Source organism: Barbus barbus (genome assembly GCF_936440315.1).
Source record: "Barbus barbus genome assembly, chromosome: 37".
In the NCBI taxonomy this organism is placed as follows: Eukaryota; Metazoa; Chordata; class Actinopteri; order Cypriniformes; family Cyprinidae; genus Barbus; species Barbus barbus.
The window spans coordinates 6,632,683-6,651,704 of NC_136715.1; the positions used below are offsets into that span (position 1 = coordinate 6,632,683).

General features: G+C 36.5%; 3 protein-coding genes across 12 annotated transcripts; 1 reads left to right on the top strand and 2 right to left on the bottom strand.

Moving 5' to 3' along the window:
* The first annotated feature begins 476 nt into the window (after window positions 1–476).
* Window positions 477–8,359, top strand: LOC306856729 (nuclear transcription factor Y subunit alpha-like). Of its 10 annotated transcripts, none has more exons than XM_079396149.1 (10): window positions 477–624; window positions 2,394–2,512; window positions 2,706–2,777; window positions 3,631–3,777; window positions 4,332–4,463; window positions 4,577–4,706; window positions 4,823–4,971; window positions 5,083–5,259; window positions 6,118–6,228; window positions 7,754–8,359. In XM_079396149.1, the coding sequence occupies exons 2-10, from the start codon at window positions 2,432–2,434 to the stop codon at window positions 7,811–7,813; spliced, it is 1,059 nt and encodes a 352-aa protein (XP_079252275.1). In that variant the 5' UTR covers window positions 477–624; window positions 2,394–2,431; the 3' UTR covers window positions 7,814–8,359. The 10 variants fall into 10 exon arrangements, with proteins under 10 accessions (XP_079252275.1, XP_079252273.1, XP_079252282.1 ...); XM_079396156.1 differs by lacking the exon at window positions 2,706–2,777 and adding an exon at window positions 1,771–1,837 and having other exon boundaries at window positions 534–624; XM_079396155.1 differs by lacking the exon at window positions 2,706–2,777 and adding an exon at window positions 1,771–1,837 and having other exon boundaries at window positions 620–669.
* Window positions 7,472–12,713, bottom strand: cav4a (caveolin 4a). Its single transcript, XM_079396820.1, has 3 exons — window positions 12,393–12,713; window positions 11,153–11,340; window positions 7,472–9,721 (listed from the first exon to the last, which is right to left on the bottom strand). Exons 1-3 carry the CDS (start codon window positions 12,609–12,611, stop codon window positions 9,571–9,573), a joined length of 558 nt encoding a protein of 185 aa, XP_079252946.1. The 5' UTR covers window positions 12,612–12,713; the 3' UTR covers window positions 7,472–9,570.
* A 3,705-nt stretch (window positions 12,714–16,418) lies between these two features.
* On the bottom strand, window positions 16,419–17,729 carry LOC306856530 (putative G-protein coupled receptor; the record flags this gene model as incomplete). The annotated part of the gene is made up of 1 exon (XM_079395875.1): window positions 16,419–17,729. The coding sequence occupies one exon, from the start codon at window positions 17,727–17,729 to the stop codon at window positions 16,419–16,421; it is 1,311 nt and encodes a 436-aa protein (XP_079252001.1).
* Between the last annotated feature and the right edge of the window lie 1,293 nt (window positions 17,730–19,022).

Below are 19,022 nucleotides of genomic sequence, written 5' to 3' on the forward strand. Positions count from 1 at the left end.
GCACAAAATCAGCCGTGAAATCAGAAAACGTCTGGAGACCCAATTTGCTTAAAGATTTGCAAAAAAATAAATAAAATGGATTAATTAATGAAGATAAATATATAATCTATTCTACAAGCTATATTTATTCTAATGGATTCATCCGATTTAAAAATGTAAAGAAAACAAATCATTTAATTAAATAACTATAAAAAAAACATCCAGAATTAATTAATTTTTGTATGAAATTTCTTATTCAATAACTTCAGTAACTATTTATTACATGTATTTTTATAGGTTTTATTCTTACATTTTCTGTATTTATCTGTTCCTGTGTTTATTTTTATTTATTATAGTGTTACTGTATTTAATTATAATTAATAATAAATAATTATTTATTATAAAACGCTTGTTTTGTCCTTTCGCATTGCATGATTCACAGCTCTTCTAGTCAGAGACATGATGCAGGGGTTGAGAGGGGGCGTGGCGTTTGTCTTGTGGGAGGGGCGTTCGAGCTACTGTTCATCACGGGGTTTTTCCGAGTGCGCCATTTTGGCTCCTGAGCGCGACGCTTCGTGTGATTGGGTTCCAGGCGCCAGTATCGGAGCCAATCAGAGGTGCATCGGGCGGCGGCGCAGTCAGACGGTGAGTGAGCGCGGCTGCTGGGAGGGGACGGTTAGCTGGGGATTGGTGTGTGACCGACCAACCAAATGACTAAAACCATTATAAACAGGAATAGTGCTGTTTGTGTATGTGTCAAGGTCCACTGTGTGGACGGCATGCGCGCGTTTACTTCTAATATGGTTAAAACGATAAACAATATCGCTAAATGGTTTATTTTTGTTGTTTTTCTGTTAAGCCGAGCCGGCGTCTCATATAGGCCCAGTTTTGAGCCACTCTTTGTTTTAATATTCGTTGACTTTCGCAGTCTTAAGAGGTCGATTGGAGCCAATAGGTCGTTGTCTAGGTTTTACTCAACTACTTGAGAGTTAATAAATCAAACGATTGATATATATATGTTTGATTTAAACCAAATATATGTTAAAAACACGCTCTTGCGTGAAAACACTGAGGTCGATGTGCTAATGTAGCGCTAGCAATGTTTGACAAAGGGAAAGCAAGCCAACATAGCTATATGTAAACAATATAAATACTGCTGTTTTATGTAATTCGTGTTGTTTAAAGGAAAAAGGCGTTGCAACTTGCAACAACAAAAGCGTCTGTGAAGAACGGCAGATACATTTGACAGAAACTAGTCCTGAAATCCCCACACAGTGTTTTTCTTATACTTTTAATCATGCATTTTGCTCTTCGTTTCCTGTATTTGATTTACTCTACTGTAGAATCAAACATTGAAGCAGCATATATACCTGTCTAAGCTGACTCGTCCTTAATAAATAATAAAAACATTAGTTTTAGGTGTAAATTGCATATAGAGCTTAATGTGTCCTACTGGCTTGTAATGTCATTAAGCACAACATTTATATGTCAGTCATGAAAATACCTTAAGATTTGCATATACTTCATGTGCAGAATAAAATCTGAGCATGACCACATTTTCCTTTTGCTTCTCAGTCAAGAATGAAACTATCAAATTATTAAATGATACTTTTTTTCTTTTTGCTTTAACGGAGAACACTAATTTCTTACTGTTTTAGTTCTTTATTGTTCAAGCATACAAAAAACAATATTTCAAGACAAAAAGCAGGACAGAATTACATTGAGATAACAACAAAAAGGTCATTTAATGTCTAGATTTTCTTGTTTTTACGCACATTTCATATTTTTCAGGGAAAGGGAGTAAAAAAATCACAGAAGCAATTCAAATGTAAACATTGTCTTTGAGAAAAAGTATCAAGTAAGTTGTGGTATCACATGCAATCATTTGATATATGCCATTCATGTACCATTTATATTTAAAGTACTGAACCCTAAACAAAACGAAGTAAGTTTCATAATAATGCTGTATTAGGAAAAATATACAACAAAGGTAACAAAGCACATGGTATATTCACCAGGGAATTAATTTAATACTATTACAGAATTTACTTTTTTCCCCCTGCGGTTAAGACAATCTGTGTCATATATATATATAGAGACAATAATTAAGGGTTGGTGATAATTAAGGGTTGGTGATAGCGCAGTGGATAAGACACAAGCCTTTGGTGTGAGAGACCCGGGTTTGAATCCACTGTGAGACACCAATGTGTCCCTGAGCAAGACACTTAACCCCCTAGTTGCTCCAGAGGCGTGCGACCTCTGACATATATAGCAATTGTAAGTCGCTTTGGATAAAAGCGTCAGCTAAAAAAAAAAAAAGTCAAGCATCCTCATTTAACAGTCTTGTATTAGATGCATGTGCTGTTGCTTAATATTTCGGATTTGTGCGACAACTTGTTTTTGCCATTTTTCAGATTTCAGTTCCATCTCATAACTCAGTCAGACAGCAAACATGGAGCAGTACACCACCGCCACGACAGCTAGTGGAGAGCAGATAGTGGTGCAGACCAGCAGCGGACAGATCCAACAACAGGTAATTTGTGACATTTACATGCAGATAATGCAGATACCATATTGAAGTATGTACGTCGGACATGCATAGAATTGTGGTTTTTAATATATCTAGTAATAAAGCAGATACATACAGTGTGGTATAAAACCACAGAAGAATTTTTTTCATGTGTTTTTACTATTTTGAGAGTCACAGTCCCTTGTCTTTGGCCCAGGGCACAGTGACTGCGGTGCAGTTGCAGACTGAGCCTCAGGTAGGCCAGACTGCAGCCCAGCAGGTCCTTCAGGTAGTGGTTGGCTCTCAGAGCACCTCTGCTGTCTGCAAATCTCCATGCATGCCATCTCAACATTGCACTGCACAGAGATCCATTTGCTAGTATTGCATTGTAATAGCGATTAATGCAATGTTGAAATATCAGATATCTGTGACCTTTGCGCTTTTTGCATCTGTCTCAGTTTATTTCGTTTATCACTCACTATGATTTACAAGAACTTAAAGTGTTCAAAGAACGCTCACATGCATGAGTTTTTTAGCATGCTTTATTTTGCAAAATGCATTGTAAAATTTCCAAGTACATAACAGCTGCACCACCGTGCATTTCGGAAGTTTACATTGCATTTTCTTGCATGCATCTGTGTTTTGCATTGTCATAATGCTTACATAAAATGCATATAAATATCGGTTGTCGTATTATATCTTGGTAAGATGATATTTAAAGGGATAGTTCACCCAAAAATGAAAATTCTGTCATTAGTTACTCAGCCTCATGTCGTTCCAAACCCGTAAGGCCTTCCTTCATCTTTGAAACACAAATGAGGATATTTTTGATGAAATCTGAGAGCTTTCTGACCCTGCATAGACAGCAATGCAGCTGACACGTTCAAGGCCAGGAAAGGTAATAAGGACATGAGGATGAGTAATTAATGACAGAATTTTCATTTTTGGGTGAACTATCTCTTTAAATGCTTTACCATCAAAGCTCTGTAGATGGTGTACAACGGGTTTTCAGCCATGTTTTGATCACGATGAAATTTATAGGCCTTAGAAATTTGCGTATCAAATACAATACAATAGGCTTTATGGTGTTTTTATCTTTAAAGTTGCCATGAAATGAGTTTTTCAATGCATCCTCTTCAAAGGTCCAAGGGCAGCCTCTTATGGTACAAGTCAGTGGGGGTCAGCTCATCACTTCCTCTGGGCAGCCCATTATGGTACAGGCCATGACAGGAGGACAAGGTCAAACCATCATGCAAGTACCAGTATCTGGTACACAGGGGCTGCAGCAGGTGGGTGGAGTTAATGTTACACTGAATTGTTGGTTAAAAATATACTTTTTTCACTAGCATACTGAATTTATCTAATAGTAGTGCAGTGGTTCTCAACCACTGGGCCTCAGAAAACTTCCAATGTGGCCCTGGTTTAAAGATGATAAGACAAAACAATAAAGATTTCATTCATTTTTTGCCTTTGTTGATGCAGCATTCCCACAATCTTGGAAAACCTGTATATATGAGGAGGACTTGTTGTACAATTGTGAATTCTTGACTTGAAAAAGTCAATTAAATGTGAATTCATATAATATTTTAATTCTATGGGCATTTTATAATAAGTATACAGTTATTCCGAGCTCTGAAGTATTTTATTAGGTAAAAATTAAGTAAAAATATATATTTTAAAAACCTTATCTTTAATTCTGATCCAGCAAATCACAAAGATCTGGAAAAGTTATGCAGCCTTGAAAAACTGTTGTTGACATGACAAGGTTGAGAAACACTACAATATAGTGTTCCATCAAAATATTGGGTATGAAGTTATAATAAAATTACCAAATGTGGCACAGATTCAATTTGTACAGCCCAGTCAAATCCAGCTTCCTGGTGGACAGACCTTACAGCTACAGGGTCAACAGGGACAGACCCAACAGATCATCATACAACAGCCACAGACCGCAGTCACTGCAGGACAGAACCAGGTGACTTCATTTTGTCATGTATTTGAAAAAATATAAAGGAGCACCCTCTATAAACTGCGCTCTTGCACTTAAATGCATATAATTAATAAAGTTCATGATAATTGTTTTCTTAGGGTCAGCAGCAGATCACTTTACAGGGTCAGCAGCAGATCACTTTACAGGGTCAGCAGGTGGCTCAAACCGCTGAAGGACAGACCATTGTTTACCAGCCTGTTAATGCAGACGGGACCATCCTACAGCAGGGTAACACTACTCCTCTGCAAAACACTGAGCCGTAAACATCATGCAGTTCAATAGACGTGTATACACTGCTTATGACATGTAATTAATTTGAATGCATTTTGTGATTGTCCATCCAGGAATGATCACCATTCCAGCTGCATCTTTAGCAGGAGCTCAGTTAGTCTCAGCTGGATCCAACACAAACACCACCAACACCGGTCAGGGCACAGTGACCGTCACTCTTCCCATGGCAGGAAACATGGTCAATGCTGGAGGAATGGTCATGGTGAGCATTATCATCATTTTTACCTATTACCAAAAGTGAGTTCTTGCTATAGAGATAATCTATTTAGATCACACTTCCTAATCTTATTGGATGTGTTTATAATTGAATCAGATGGTCCCAGGGGGGGGCGGGTCAGTTCCCACCATGCAGCGCATTCCTCTTCCTGGAGCAGAGATGCTGGAGGAGGAACCTCTCTATGTCAATGCTAAACAGTATCACAGGATCCTCAAGAGGAGACAAGCCCGTGCCAAACTAGAAGCTGAAGGCAAAATACCAAAAGAGAGAAGAGTATGTGTGATTTTTCAGGCAATAAATAACAATGACTTTATTTATATAACTCTTTATGCAAATATAGCAAAACACATTTGTTATATTAATTACATTTATATTATATTTTGATTCATAAATAAATAAATGCTATATACGCATAAGGAGTGTGCATACACACACACACACACACACACACACATATATATATATTATGTATGTATATATTGAACCATTGCATCCTTGCATCTTTTTAATCATTGTTATTAGAATAGCAAAGCAGTCCTGATTATTATTATTTTTACTTTAATAATAAAGCGGTTTTAATAATAATTTAATTCATTTAGAATATTAATAATAGTTGGCATATTTTGGGCCATTTACAAGCCTTTAGCTCAAGCTTCATCTTAAAATTCACATTTCTAAAAATTTCTTTAAAGGATAGAAATGGCTATATAATATCATATTAATATCATTTGGCCCATTATAAATTAGAATATTAATACAATTCATTAATTATACTCCAGCTTTTATTGATATTCCTGGGTTATTTTGCTTGAGGTGTGTTCTAAATTTCTTAAAATATTAAACTACTGCAGTTAATTTAGCTTGATCAGCTTAAATAAAAAACTTTTATCATTAAATAATTTGCATACTGAGTTTCAGGTGGTATTCATAATTCCATATGGCATGCATATGGAATTATGTTTGATCTTTTGTTTCTTGCATCTATTTAATCATTGTCTATCTTTGTCATGAGAACAGCAAAGCAGTTTCATTTTCTGTAGTTCATTAAAAATAAATATTCATAATATTTGACAGGTTTCTGTTCAAGACAGCACATATGCAAATATTCAATATATTTTCTTTACCACCCAGAAATACCTGCACGAGTCCCGTCATCGACACGCCATGGCCAGGAAGCGTGGAGACGGTGGACGTTTCTTCTCTCCGAAAGAAAAGGAAGAAATGGCCATGCAGGCCCTTAAGGTGAGCGAGGGGCTTGAGCTCAGCTCTCATTGGCCAGCCACCTCTGCCCCGCCTCTGGGGTAAACTATCCAATCCCAGCCTGTGTCTGACCCGAGAGACTGTATGCACCTAATTTAATTTAGACCATCCATACCCTGCGGCTCTGTGTCTGAGCTACCTCATGCGTCTGTGGCACACTCATGTCCAAACTGTCTCTGTCTGTGAGTTAACTGACATTTCCAACCAATTAAACTGAACATGCATACTAAGATCTTAGTATATATGTTCTAGCATATAGTATACAATATACACATTAAACCCCATGTTTGTAACTTCTATACTGCCTTGTAGCATTTTTACCACTTGTAATAATTCCATTATTTAGGTGCAAATCTTTATATGCAAATTAAAGATAGTATGTTTGAACTCTGCTGATTGGAAGTGGCTTCTTTCAAAAAGCTTCAGTTGTAAACATGGGTGATTAGCACATTTTATCCTGTCAGTGTTAAAGGTTTCTTATCTTAAATGTCTGACTGCTACTTTAAAAGGAAATCTTCAACCTTGACGTCTTTGTTCTTTCTGCATTTCTGCCGTTTGTCCTACCATGCTGTAAATTTCTACCCAGACTGCACTGAATGCTGCAATGTGTTAAGCGGTGTTTATTTGTCCTTTTTACCATCTTACTGGTATGAATAGCCATTCAAAATGATCTGTTTTCATTTGTGATGTATGGCTTGGCTTGCACCCTTCAACGCTCTTCTGTCTTTGCCCAGAGCTGTGGCTTCGTTATTGCTTTTGCCATTTTATGTTTCTTACAGTGGGCTGTATGGGGGCTCTTGTTTGCATTTATGTTTGTTACTTGATGATATATATATATGCCCTTTTTATGCAAATAAACCTTTGTTCTTGATTTGTACTTGGTTAGTAATGCCTTGCAGTTTTTTTACATGCTGATGAACAGTTTTTCCAGAGTTAACCCTCATGTTGTGTTTCGGTCATTTAGACCCAGAGAGGATTTTCTTTTCCCCAAAACTAGTTATTGTTACCGTGTCAGACTAAAAGATACTGACTTTGCTCACATAGGGTATAACAACTTACCAAAATAATTTAGCACATTTCAAAAGAAACACAAAACCTGTATTTAAACTGAAAGAAGAGAGTTGAGAGAAAAAGCAAATCCAAAATTTGGTGAGAGATTTACAAGCAACATTTTTGACCAGGAACGACAAGTTAGGTAAAGGATTTTCAGAACAGCACAAGGGTTAAATATTAGATTTTTATTGCACAGAGGTTGCATACAAACTAGGCTTGAATTAAATTCTTGAATTAAAAAAGTTGTAGTATATCTTTAGCTTCATTAATTGATGAAACAATCTCCTAGATGGTTTGAAATGAGTTGAGTCAGTCACTAATATTTTGTATATATCAGACCCAATAAAATTCTCATGGTTCCACCAGGTAAGAGTTCAACACCAGTCATTCCCTCAAAGCATGTAGTATGGATGAAATTGCCATCAACCTTATTTATCTTCCTTTCTCCTCACAGAAATCTGAGCAGAATCAATCTGAAGAGGACACAGTGGGCCAAATGATTCAGGTGGCATAAACTACCCATTCCTCCACATATATTTCAGTCAGTCCTTGCTTGTTTAAAAACAAAATTTCAACACATGGTTGATTTCGAATTCCCCTAAAGTCTTTATTTCAGTTCTTGTATAGAACAATGTTTTTGTTATTCAGGACTGCCAGGTAAAACATGCAGATATTGGGAATTTAGTTTTTTTTAAACCATCTCACCAGAGCAAAAGGTGTTTGTTGTATTTATAAGGAACGACTTTTCATTTTAGAGTTCATGATTTGTATAGACGTTTCATTTCAGTCCATTTCTGTATTTGATTAAAAAGTGGCACATAAGAATCGATCACAAAAATGTGAATTACAGTTGAGTTTTGTAATATGGGATGTTTTTACATGTGCTGGATCAGACTGTGAAATGTTACGATTTTCTATGCACTTGCGCTTTTTAGTTGATCCACCAACCATTTGTATATCTTTCTACTCCAAAACATCCTTTAATGAAAACCTTCATTTATCTCTTCGTATTTTCTATTGATGTCTTCTTTATATGAGAATAAAGGTTGACGTTCTGTACATGGTTGCAAAATCTGCTTTTTAACTTTTGTTAAATGCAACGTTTTAGATATGAAGCATACTGATATGTTAGACCATTTTTAGCATCTACACATTCTCATGAGATGTGTCTGGCCATGTTTGTGTTTCCCTTTGCCAAATTACAGACACCCATTTGATTGCCATTATTTATAGATCCATGATGCATCTGTACACCTAAGCTCTACTGGAGTTGTTTTATTTGAGGTAAACGAAGAGATCACCCAAAAATTAAAATTCTGTCATTGTTTATTTTCTGTCAGTTTTCATTTCTGGGTGAACTCTCTCTTGAAAGATTTATCATATGCTTTAAAATGTCATTTTGAAGAGCATTTTAAGATAAGCACATGACAATAAAGAGATCTGGTCTCCCTAACTAGGTTATCAGGCTAAGGCAGATTAATCATTTTTCAGCAGAGGGCGTTATATAACTGAATAAATTGTTACTATTATTTTGGTAGCCCCATATTAGCATATGAAGAGTGAGGCATTTAATTGGATAGTTTGGAAGAAAAGGTTATTTTTCAAATGAAAGAGCATCGAGAATGCTTCAAAGAACACACAATGTGTCCTCAATGCAATGCAAAACAGGTCATCAAAACACACATCAGATGTTAATAGCAGTATGTTTTAACATGATCATTAGCCAAAAGGCAGTATAGCTCGACCCAAACCAGTTGCAGACACATTTTATGGCACCTTCAGTGGGAAATTAAGAAATTAATCAACAAAAAGAAAACATTGACAACGCCTGTACAAAACACACAGGGTTAGTTCTTTGAAAATGGAAAATTCTGTCATTATTTACTCACCGTCTTGTCATTGCAAACCTGTAAGATGGCATTTCTTACATTGAATATAAAGGGAGAATTAAAAAAAGACTGTAAAAGTGGTCCACATTTGTGTTCCACAGAAGAAAGAAAATCACAAGGGTTAAGGGTAGTAAACAGTGACAGAATCATAATTTTTGGGTGAACTGTCCCTTTAAAAATACTTTCATACTGAAGCAAACTTCATGCATTTCCAACTATCTGCTTTCTCTCAGTCGTTGGCACTGAGTTGACATTCATTACGCTTAGCATTTGGGCATGGTCCCCCTTGACATGCACCAGGAGTCAGATGGCCACACATCTGCCCAAAAGTTCAATGTGAATTTCCATTTGAATCGTTTCAAAAGATTCCAGCTAATGTTTCTCATTCCCGTGTGAGAACGACACTAATCCCACTGCAGCACTTGGCTACACTTTGGAAGAACGGTAGAATTATTATGTCTAAAACGCTGCTCCATAAAGTTTGCAACCACCCGGTGTTTATCAAGACAACCTGCACACATGGCGTAAAGAACCTGAAACCGAGAAAAGGTGAAAGCTTAGCATTTTTGTTAAATTTAAGTAAATAAATCTTATAAACATTTATGGAAGCGTAATACAAACATGCAATTCTGACTTTTTTTCTCGCAATTGCGAGTTTATATTTTGCAATTCAGACTTTTTTTTTCTTGCTATTCTGACTTTTTTTCAGAATTGCATGATATAAACTCGCAATTTCCAGTTATAAAGTCAGAATTGTGTGATATAAACTCGCAATTGCGAAAAAAAATATATCATGCAATTCTGACTTTATAACTGGCAATTGTGAGAAAATAAGTCATTTTGCGAGATAATTGTTTCTCACAACTGCGAGTTCATATCTCGTAATTCTGAATTTTTATTTTTCTCGCTATTCTGACTTTTTACTCAGAATTGTGAGATATACCCCCGGTTTCATAGACAAGACTTAAGCCAGGGTTAAAGCTGCATTCAATTTTATCTTTAGACGGTAAATTTAGATTTCAAATTCAATATTGATTTTAGAACTGTTGAAATTATTTACTGTATGTAACGCAAGTACTTTATAAGTAACTGTAATTAAATTACCTAAAAATGAACAGTAATCCCTTTACTTTTTCAGTGGATAAGTAATTTAATTACAGTAACGCGTTACTTAGTAAAGCGTTACACCCAACACTGTCCAAGATGTAGGTGACTTTGTTTCATCAGTAGAACACAAGCGAAGATTTTTAACTCAAATCGTTGAAGTCTGTCAGTCATATAATGGCAGTCAATGCGACCCATGGCTTTGAGAGTAAAAAAAACATACACAGACAAAACCAAATTAAACCCAGCGGCTCGTGATAATACATTGAGGTCTTAAGACACTAGACAATTGGTTTGTGCAAGAAACTGAACAGTATTTATATAATTTTTTACCTCTGATCCACCGCATTGTCCAACTGTCCTGAGCGTGTTCACAACATCAGGCGCGTGATGCATCAACGTGCTCTGGCATAGTAGACACATGCGCGGAAGCGATCTGTCCCGCGTAAAAAATTATATAAATACTGTTCAGTTTCTTGCACAGACCGACTTTTTGCATGTCTTAAGACTTCAATGTATCGTCATGAGCCGCAGGGTTTAATTTAGTTTTGTCTGTGCATGTTTTGTTTTTTTTGACTCTCAGAGCTGTGGGTCCCAATGACTGCCATTATATGACTGACAGATTGCAACGGTTTGAGTTTAAAATCTTCGTTTGTGTTCTACTGAAGAAACAAAGTCACCTACATCTTGGATGCCCTGGGGGATAAGCAGATAAACATAAAATTAGCATTTTTGGGTGAACTATCCCTTTAACTAAAAATTCCAGGGTCATCGATTTGATTCATGGATTTTCAATGCAATCTAGGTCACTTTGGATAAAAGCATTAATGCAAATGTAAGTTCAGAGGATCTACTCATACCAGATGTGAACAAAGCTGAGGACGGCGAAGAGAATCCCAGCGAGGAGGGATACTGGAACTGCCAGAAGAGCCGTGATGATACGGTAAAACCAGACCCTGGACACCTCGAAAAGAGCGTGACTCCAGATCCACACCCGATCCCCGCTGCGCACAGACACCGGCTCAGCTATCACATCCTCAAAGCTAACCTGTCAGAAGTGAACGGTCAGGAAAGTAGCATCTTCACTTCACCCTCATCTACTTTAAAATGAAAACATCCCTTTAAAGCTAGTCGAGTCACTTGACACTTGACTAAAAAATGCCCCCGGGCAGCTATTTTTTTTAAGTATAGTAGGTTAAGTATGAACACTGAGTAGCCTACAGAACATTTTACATGAGCCGGGGTAAAATTAAGCTGGTGAAGATAATATTGGCTAAGCTAATTTTCACTAACAAACATTGGCCTACATCACCGATAAACCTGACAACAACAGTCATATCATGATTTAGATTTGATTTTACATTTTTGTATGTATAGCTTCTACATGAATAGGGCCAAGCTAGCTAAACCAACATTGACTAAGTTTAACTGACACACATATATAAAGTGGACCTAACAGCAGTGGTCATAAATGATCAATTTAAATGAAAGGCGGGACTGTCTACAGGTGCAGTTGCATTATTTAATGTATTTTCATTTATCTGCGATTGATCCCCTCTCTCTGTTTGTGGTACTTCACTGTATTTGGTATGTATCTTAAACTCTTAAGTGAAGTATTTTAAACTGAATACTGCAATCAGCAACTTAGTATTAGCAACGATTCATAACATAAACAATGCTCTAGCAGCCCTATAAAGCTACCGCAAGTCTGTAATAGTTGTGTAATTTGTCTGGTCATCTCATTTAAGAGGCAGTTGCTATTATTGTCCACATCATTGGAGATATTCACACATGTTCATCTAATCCATCTCCTGCTACCAGCTGTGGTTGTCTACAATGTCAAGACATTGTCCTTACTTTGGAATAGAGTGGATTCAATAAAGTTTAATCTAATTTAGCCCAATACAAATGTCAAAATATTGTCAAATAATTTCTCAAAAATCCTATAATCATGATAGATTTACTTGAAAAGGAGAATTACTAAAATTAAGTCTGTCAATGAGGTAAGAAAAATTTCCATATAGTTGCTGTGACCTTCAAAAGTGACATTTCTATAGTGCTACAATGAAGAACTATTGCAGTTGGACATGAAGAGATTACCTTAAGACACTCATTTATTTGTCTTGGGTCCCGTTCATTGATCAGAGGCCTGGTGTCGCTCTGTGTAGAGATCACATCTTCCTCCTCCTCTTCCTCCAGGACAGTTTCCAGCTGTGTCTTCCATGTCTGTTGTCCCTCGTCATCCTCTCCATCCCCTGCATCCCTCAGGTCAATCTCAGTTTCCCTTGTGTCCACACTCCGCATCATGATGCCATTCATCAATATGAAGTTCGTAGGGTCACAAAACGGCTCATCGACAGCATCAAAACAGTTTCACACACTCTAACGCATACACACTGTGTGTGAATGCAGAGCTAGAGTGCTGTCTTGAAGCTGAAACAGGGATATGGGATATATTAGGAAAGTGACCGTGCCCTAACAGGCATTCCCAAACAGGCCCCTATGGGAAGAGGCCAGCCCCCACTGATACATGTGCTATAAATACCCCATTAGTGACCGGTGAAATACAGACTGCTGGTAAGCTTAGAAGAGCTCTTAAAAGAACCAGTGGATCAAGAATATTTAACAGAATGGAAGCATTGATTTTGAGCACTAATTGGGATTTAGTAAGATCAGTGTATAGTATTTGTTTGTAAATTTGGTCAAATATTCTAACATTAAACCCTTTGTAAATTATTTCTGAATGAGTATGTGCAAAATACCAAGAGAACCCAATTGACTTTTGTTTTTTGGCCTTTTTTTATATACCTATAAGTATATTGTATCTATATTGTAAAGGCTGCGAAAATATAAATTTGAAGAAAGAAATTTTGCGTAAGAAAATGGACCAAAATATTTCATATTAATAATGATATTTTATTATATAATATACTGTACATAACTCAGGGGCATCTAAATCTAATCTAATTGCCATTTAGTTTAACTTGTACTAAAATAACTAAACGTGAAGACACTAAAATAAATAAATATTTAACTAAAATGCTTTTAAAATGAAAACTAATTCACAATATCAATAAAAACTATAATAGTATCATTTAATAGTATTAAAATAAAAACGCTGTTGCCTTCTGTAAAATTCTTGGAGACTTTACAATTATGCTCTTTGGAAAATGCATTTCACTGTTAGATCCAATAGCAGATTACTGGTTTCTATTTATAGACTAACACTCATAGCAGATGCTAAATACATAATGAATTAAAAAAACTATCACTTCCACCATAATTCATACATTTATTATTATTATTATTCTGTATACATTTGTATTGCTTTTGAGAAAACAGAGAAATTTTGTTGTAGCCAGCTCTTGCTGGCAGGCTAAGGTGGTTGCCAGGGTGTTCTGGTTGGTTGCTAGGTGGTTGTTTTTTGGCTTAAGGCAAAAGAGCTCAAAAGTCCCTGTCAATGTAAGGACGTGATTTTTTTCCACCTGTTTCATCATCTATTTTTGTCTATAGTATCATGGTCAGATTGTGGAGTTTTATTCTGGAAAACTCTCATATTACTCATTTTTTCCAGTTCACCTTTGCTCACTGTGGCTGTCTTGTGGATTGTGATTGTGATCCTTTTAAAAACGTTCTTTTGACAGCCGCCCTAGTTTAGTTTGCTTTATCCGTTAAGTCTAATCTGCATTCAAATCTCCCCATTAGATTTAAAAACATGTCCCAAAATATTATGGAGATATAATTACAGGAAACACACTTTCAGAGCATAGACTGAGAGCTGAACTGATATATATAGCTGAAATGCACAGAATTCAGAAAATCATCTTTCCACCTGTTTAAATGTGTTGCTTTGCATCAATACTGTCCTCTGGCAGATTTACTATATTATATAATCCTATGTATTTAGGATTTTCATAAACATGCAGAGTTCAACAGGAGAAATGCAACAAAAATGGAGTAAATACACAAACGTTTGGGATTGGTAAGATTTTTAAAAAATGTTTAGATTTTTTTTTTTTCTGACCCCAAACTTCTGGTAGTGTATAGCAGGTAAATACTATTAGTTACTGATTAATATGTGGCTCATTCTTTATTGTACGTCATTGTTGAGTGACTAATTAGCCTGAATGAAGATGTACATCTGAAATAAATAATACAAGAAAATCAGTTGTACAGTACCATCCTTCCCATAAATACGCAAATACAGCTCTATCCATCTCCATCAAAACAAAAACAGTAATGGCCACATTGTTTGTATAAAGAAAGCACAAATACATACATAGTGATGTAATGGGTGGCTCCATATAGCACACCATTCAATCAGCACAATGAACTCTAAATACAACAACTGAACATATGCTGCGTTGAACTGAATCAGTATATGTCAAGCTTTCTGTGACTGTCTTTATTGAACAATGAAACAATTTGTCTTTGTCTCTTCAGCCCATGTGTGATAATTACAGTTTTACAGTAGAACTAAATACAGCAGATAACTGAGGTCATCCTTTGGATTATAAATAATAGAAATAAATAAGTAAAAATTGGTTTAAAACACTTTTTATAAGTTCTTCTTAAAAAGATTTTGGTCATTATGTTGCTCAATTTTTTAAATAAATTAACTATATTAAATAGTGCCGTAGAAATACAGTAATACAACAGAAGAAACGATCATTTCTGTAGTACTTTAAACATATTAATGTAAATATTGGTTTATCCTGAAGACATTAAAAGTTTAGGCAACAAATATTTCATTTCAGTTCATAATGTCATTCAAACCCTAATCAGCTCTGTGTTTGTAAACATGTGGGCGGAGTCACCACTAGAAAGAGTTGTGATTGGATGAAGGCATTTGTTGTTCATTGGTTGTCACTGTGTTGGCAGTCACAGTGTGGCTGACCTATTAAAAGTCTATGTAGCATCAAAACCTACCCTGTTTGCTTTCTTAATGAACATGCCAAATCTTATTGTGAACAATTTGTCATAGCCTTTCAATAAAATGCAACAGGGTTTGCAGTTGATTGTGGAGGGGCAGGGTTTTTCTGGAGAATTTTGCCATATGTCTGTAATTTCACCGGAATATTACTAGAGCAAAACGGTCAAAAACATATATATATATATATATATATATATACATGCAGGGTTTGACGCTTACTTTTTTCCCATAAGTTGAAAAATTTATAAGAGCAACTTTAATGATGCGGTTAAAAAAAAAAAAGTTAAATATTTTAATGTTTTTCCTTAATAACAGGAAGTTACACTAGCTTTTTAAATATTTTTTACTTCAATCTGTTATAAATCTGATATTAAGCAAAGATCAGGTTCCATGAAGATATTTTTTGAATTTCCTATCGTAAATATATCAAAACTTAATTTTTGATTAGTAATATGCATTGCTAAGAACTTCATTTGGACAAATTTAAAGATTTTCTCAATATTTAGATTTGTTTGCACCCTCAGATTCCCGATTTTCAAATAGTTGTATCTCGGCCAAATATTGTCCTATCATAACAAACCATACATCAATGGAAAGATTATTTATTCAGCTTTTAAACTCAGACTCTTAATTTGAAATGTGTATGCTGTACTATTGTACATATTACAATATAAACATCATAAAGTAAACATTGTCATAATCTGTCAACAGTAAATCATAAGCACGTTTTGCATGGCATTCATAGACTGTGAATTGTTTTGAACTGCGCAACAGCCCTGTATTTCTACATGTGCAACACTTATTTAATAAAATCATAGCCTTTAATAATCACATATAGGCTATATCATGATTCCTGTTTTTCCATCCCCAAATGTAAGACCCCTTAAAATAATCATTAGTTATACCATTTAAAATATCATGACCTTAAATTTTAAAGGACCCACATTCATTCCCACACATGCTCCTAAATACATTTTACAGTTTGCACACAGCTATTTTTATCTATTATTTGAGCTCTGCCATGGATGAATTGTTCACGATAAGATCAATAGAATGCATTTAGAAAATAGATAGAGTGAATTTTAATTTCAAAGCTAAAAAAGGCTAAAACAATAATTTATAATAAAAATGAAACTCTATTACAAAAAACATGAATGATTTAGACTCAAAAAATGAAAATCGAAATATTTTGTTTAGGTGATCTCTTCAGGTATTTGCCCCGGTATCCTAAAACTAGTCTGCTCCAGCGTGCTCCTCGGTGTAGCCATGTGATAACTGCATCTAACTCCGTCCCTGTCGCCGCTCCTGTGCAAAAAATGAAAAAAGTCTTCATGTCCCGAACGTTCGTGGCCCGACGCAGAGGGTCGCACTGGTCTGCCAGCCGATCTGCAACAGAAGAGCATCTTACACAACTCCTCCCTGATCTGACGGTTGAGCAGGCCATAAAAAAACGGGTTTACTGCAAACGTTGAATACGCCACCCATGTCACCGGTCCCTCAGCTTCTTCAGAGGTACTATGGGAGAATCCCAGCGACAAATGCAGGTGGAAGGCAAAGTAAGGCAGCCAGCAGAGCAGAAACTGACCCACGATGATGGCCAAAGTCAGAGCCGCTTTCCCACCAACCAGCGTTCTCCTTTTACTGCGAAAGACTTGATTTCTGCGGGCGCTCGTGCTGGTGGTGATGATCGTGGTCTGGCTGTTGACGGAGTCAGACCGACGCTTCAGATGAGCGGTCGCCATCGTCCAGCTCGGGATGGGCCCTCTTTCCCGGGCAGCCGTGTGGGCGACTTTATACACATTCCCATAGACAGCAATGATAATAGCAGCTGGAACGCAAAAGCAAACAGTGCAGAATAAAATAGCGAATACTCTCCGGTGTCCACTGTGGCTCCAGTGGAGAGAGCAATGGGAGGCGGCAATGGAGCTTCTACTTCCATAACTGGGCCAACCAAAGACGGTAGCAAGTCCTAGCAAAGTAGACACCACCCAGACGAATCCCATCACGGCTGCAGATAACCAAGAAGTCATTTTAGCCTCATACCTCATGGGATGCACAATGTAGAAGTAGCGTTCGATGCTAATCACAGTAACCGTAAAGATAGAGGCAGATATGAGAAAGGCATTGAGGAAAATGTACAACCTGCATTCAAGTACAGAAAAGATGATGCCGGCGAAGAAGGGCGAGCCACAGACGATGCCGAGCGGCATCAGCAGAGCGGCACATAGCAAATCCACGATGCAAAGATGACACACCAAACTGAACTTGCGGAGATGTGGCACTTTCACCACTACGGCAAGCACTCCGCTATTGGCCAAGAGCGCGATTGCATTAAGAGTCACCATGACAACGAGGCCCGACATGTCTCGTAAATGCGATTGCGGGTTGGACATGCTCCCTAACTGCATGCTGGGAGCCAGATGCATGGGGTGGACATGACTCAATGTCTCATTAAATTCAGTTTCGTTATGCTGTGCTGGCGGAGGTAATCCAGATGCCTCCATTGTTTACAGCTTGGTGCACCAAACTCAAAGCAGAAACTCAGGCTTCTCCATCTTCCACAAGTCAGGAATGAGGACTCATTGTCTGGAGGTCAAAGGCCAGCACTGTTGAATGTATGAAATGATACACAAAAATTAGTATAACTACAGTACAGATGAACACATGCCAAATTGAAAGGTGCATTAAAGGATTAGTTCATTTCCAGATTAAAATTTCCTGATAATTTACTCACCCACATGTCATCCAAGATATTAATGCCTTTCTTTCTTCGGTTGAAAAGGAATGAAGGTTTTTGAGTAAAATATTCCATGAATTTTTCTCCTGGTGTCTATAGTGGACTTCAATGGGAATCCACATGTTGAAGGTCCAAAGTGCAGTTTCAATGCAGCTTTAAAGGGCTCTACATAATCCTAGCCAAGGAATAAGGGTCTTATCTAGCGAAACGATGATCATTTTCTAAAAATATTTAAATTGATATACTTTTTAACCACAAATGCTCGTCTTGCACCAGCTCGACTTGGAAAGGTCACGTGGGGCGTAGGCGAAGTACCGAGCCAGTGTTTACCAAACGAACATGCAAAGAAAGTCAAACGCCCTTTACTAAAAAAAAAAAAAAAAGGTAAAAGAACGATGTCGGGTGATTTTGAAGTTGAGGAGAAAATTAGATTTTTTTGCTCTACCTTACCTTATAACTGGACTCCACGGACGAAGAGGTAATCACACGTGACCTTTCCAACGTGACTACGTAATGCAGCATTTTTTGAGAAATTTACTGATTGTTTTGCTAGATAAGACCCTTATTCCTCAGCTGGCAGCTGAAGCTGCACTGAAACTGCAATTTGGACCTTCAATCTGTTGATCCTTTTACTGTATTTACAGTTCTTTTTGGAGATCACATGCTTTTTTTAATTTGTAGTAATTCATATCATAATTATATACTGTATAAATAAATAATGCTATAATTAAAAATTAAGTTAATTAAAAATACATATTCTATTAATAAAGTTAATAAAAAAATTAATTATTAAATAAAAATAAAAATAGTCTTTCCCTATATTCAGTTGCTTTTCAGAGTGCTTTACTGAGACCATAATATAGTAACTGAAAATGTCTTTCCTGAAACATTCTGTTTTAAATATATATTATTTTAAAAATGGCAAGCTATGTGTGCAGGATTTTTCCCAAAAATCAGCTATGTTCAGGCCTTTAAATTACAATACAATACTACAGCAGTACTATAGTATACTGTGTCAGATGGTACTGTATTTACATACTTCAAATATATCGAAAAATAC

Coding starts and splice junctions, on each gene's coding strand:
- LOC306856729 (XM_079396147.1), top strand. CDS start 2,432: ATGGAGCAGTACACCACCGCCACGACAGCTAGTGGAGAGCAGATAGTG. Junction 3,778..4,331: donor GTACACAGGGGCTGCAGCAG/GTGGGTGGAGTT, acceptor AATGTGGCACAG/ATTCAATTTGTACAGCCCAG. Junction 4,707..4,822: donor CGGGACCATCCTACAGCAGG/GTAACACTACTC, acceptor TTGTCCATCCAG/GAATGATCACCATTCCAGCT.
- cav4a (XM_079396820.1), bottom strand. CDS start 12,611: ATGAATGGCATCATGATGCGGAGTGTGGACACAAGGGAAACTGAGATT. Junction 11,341..12,392: donor AAATAAATGAGTGTCTTAAG/GTAATCTCTTCA, acceptor CACTTCTGACAG/GTTAGCTTTGAGGATGTGAT. Junction 9,722..11,152: donor CTCAGCTTTGTTCACATCTG/GTATGAGTAGAT, acceptor TCTCGGTTTCAG/GTTCTTTACGCCATGTGTGC.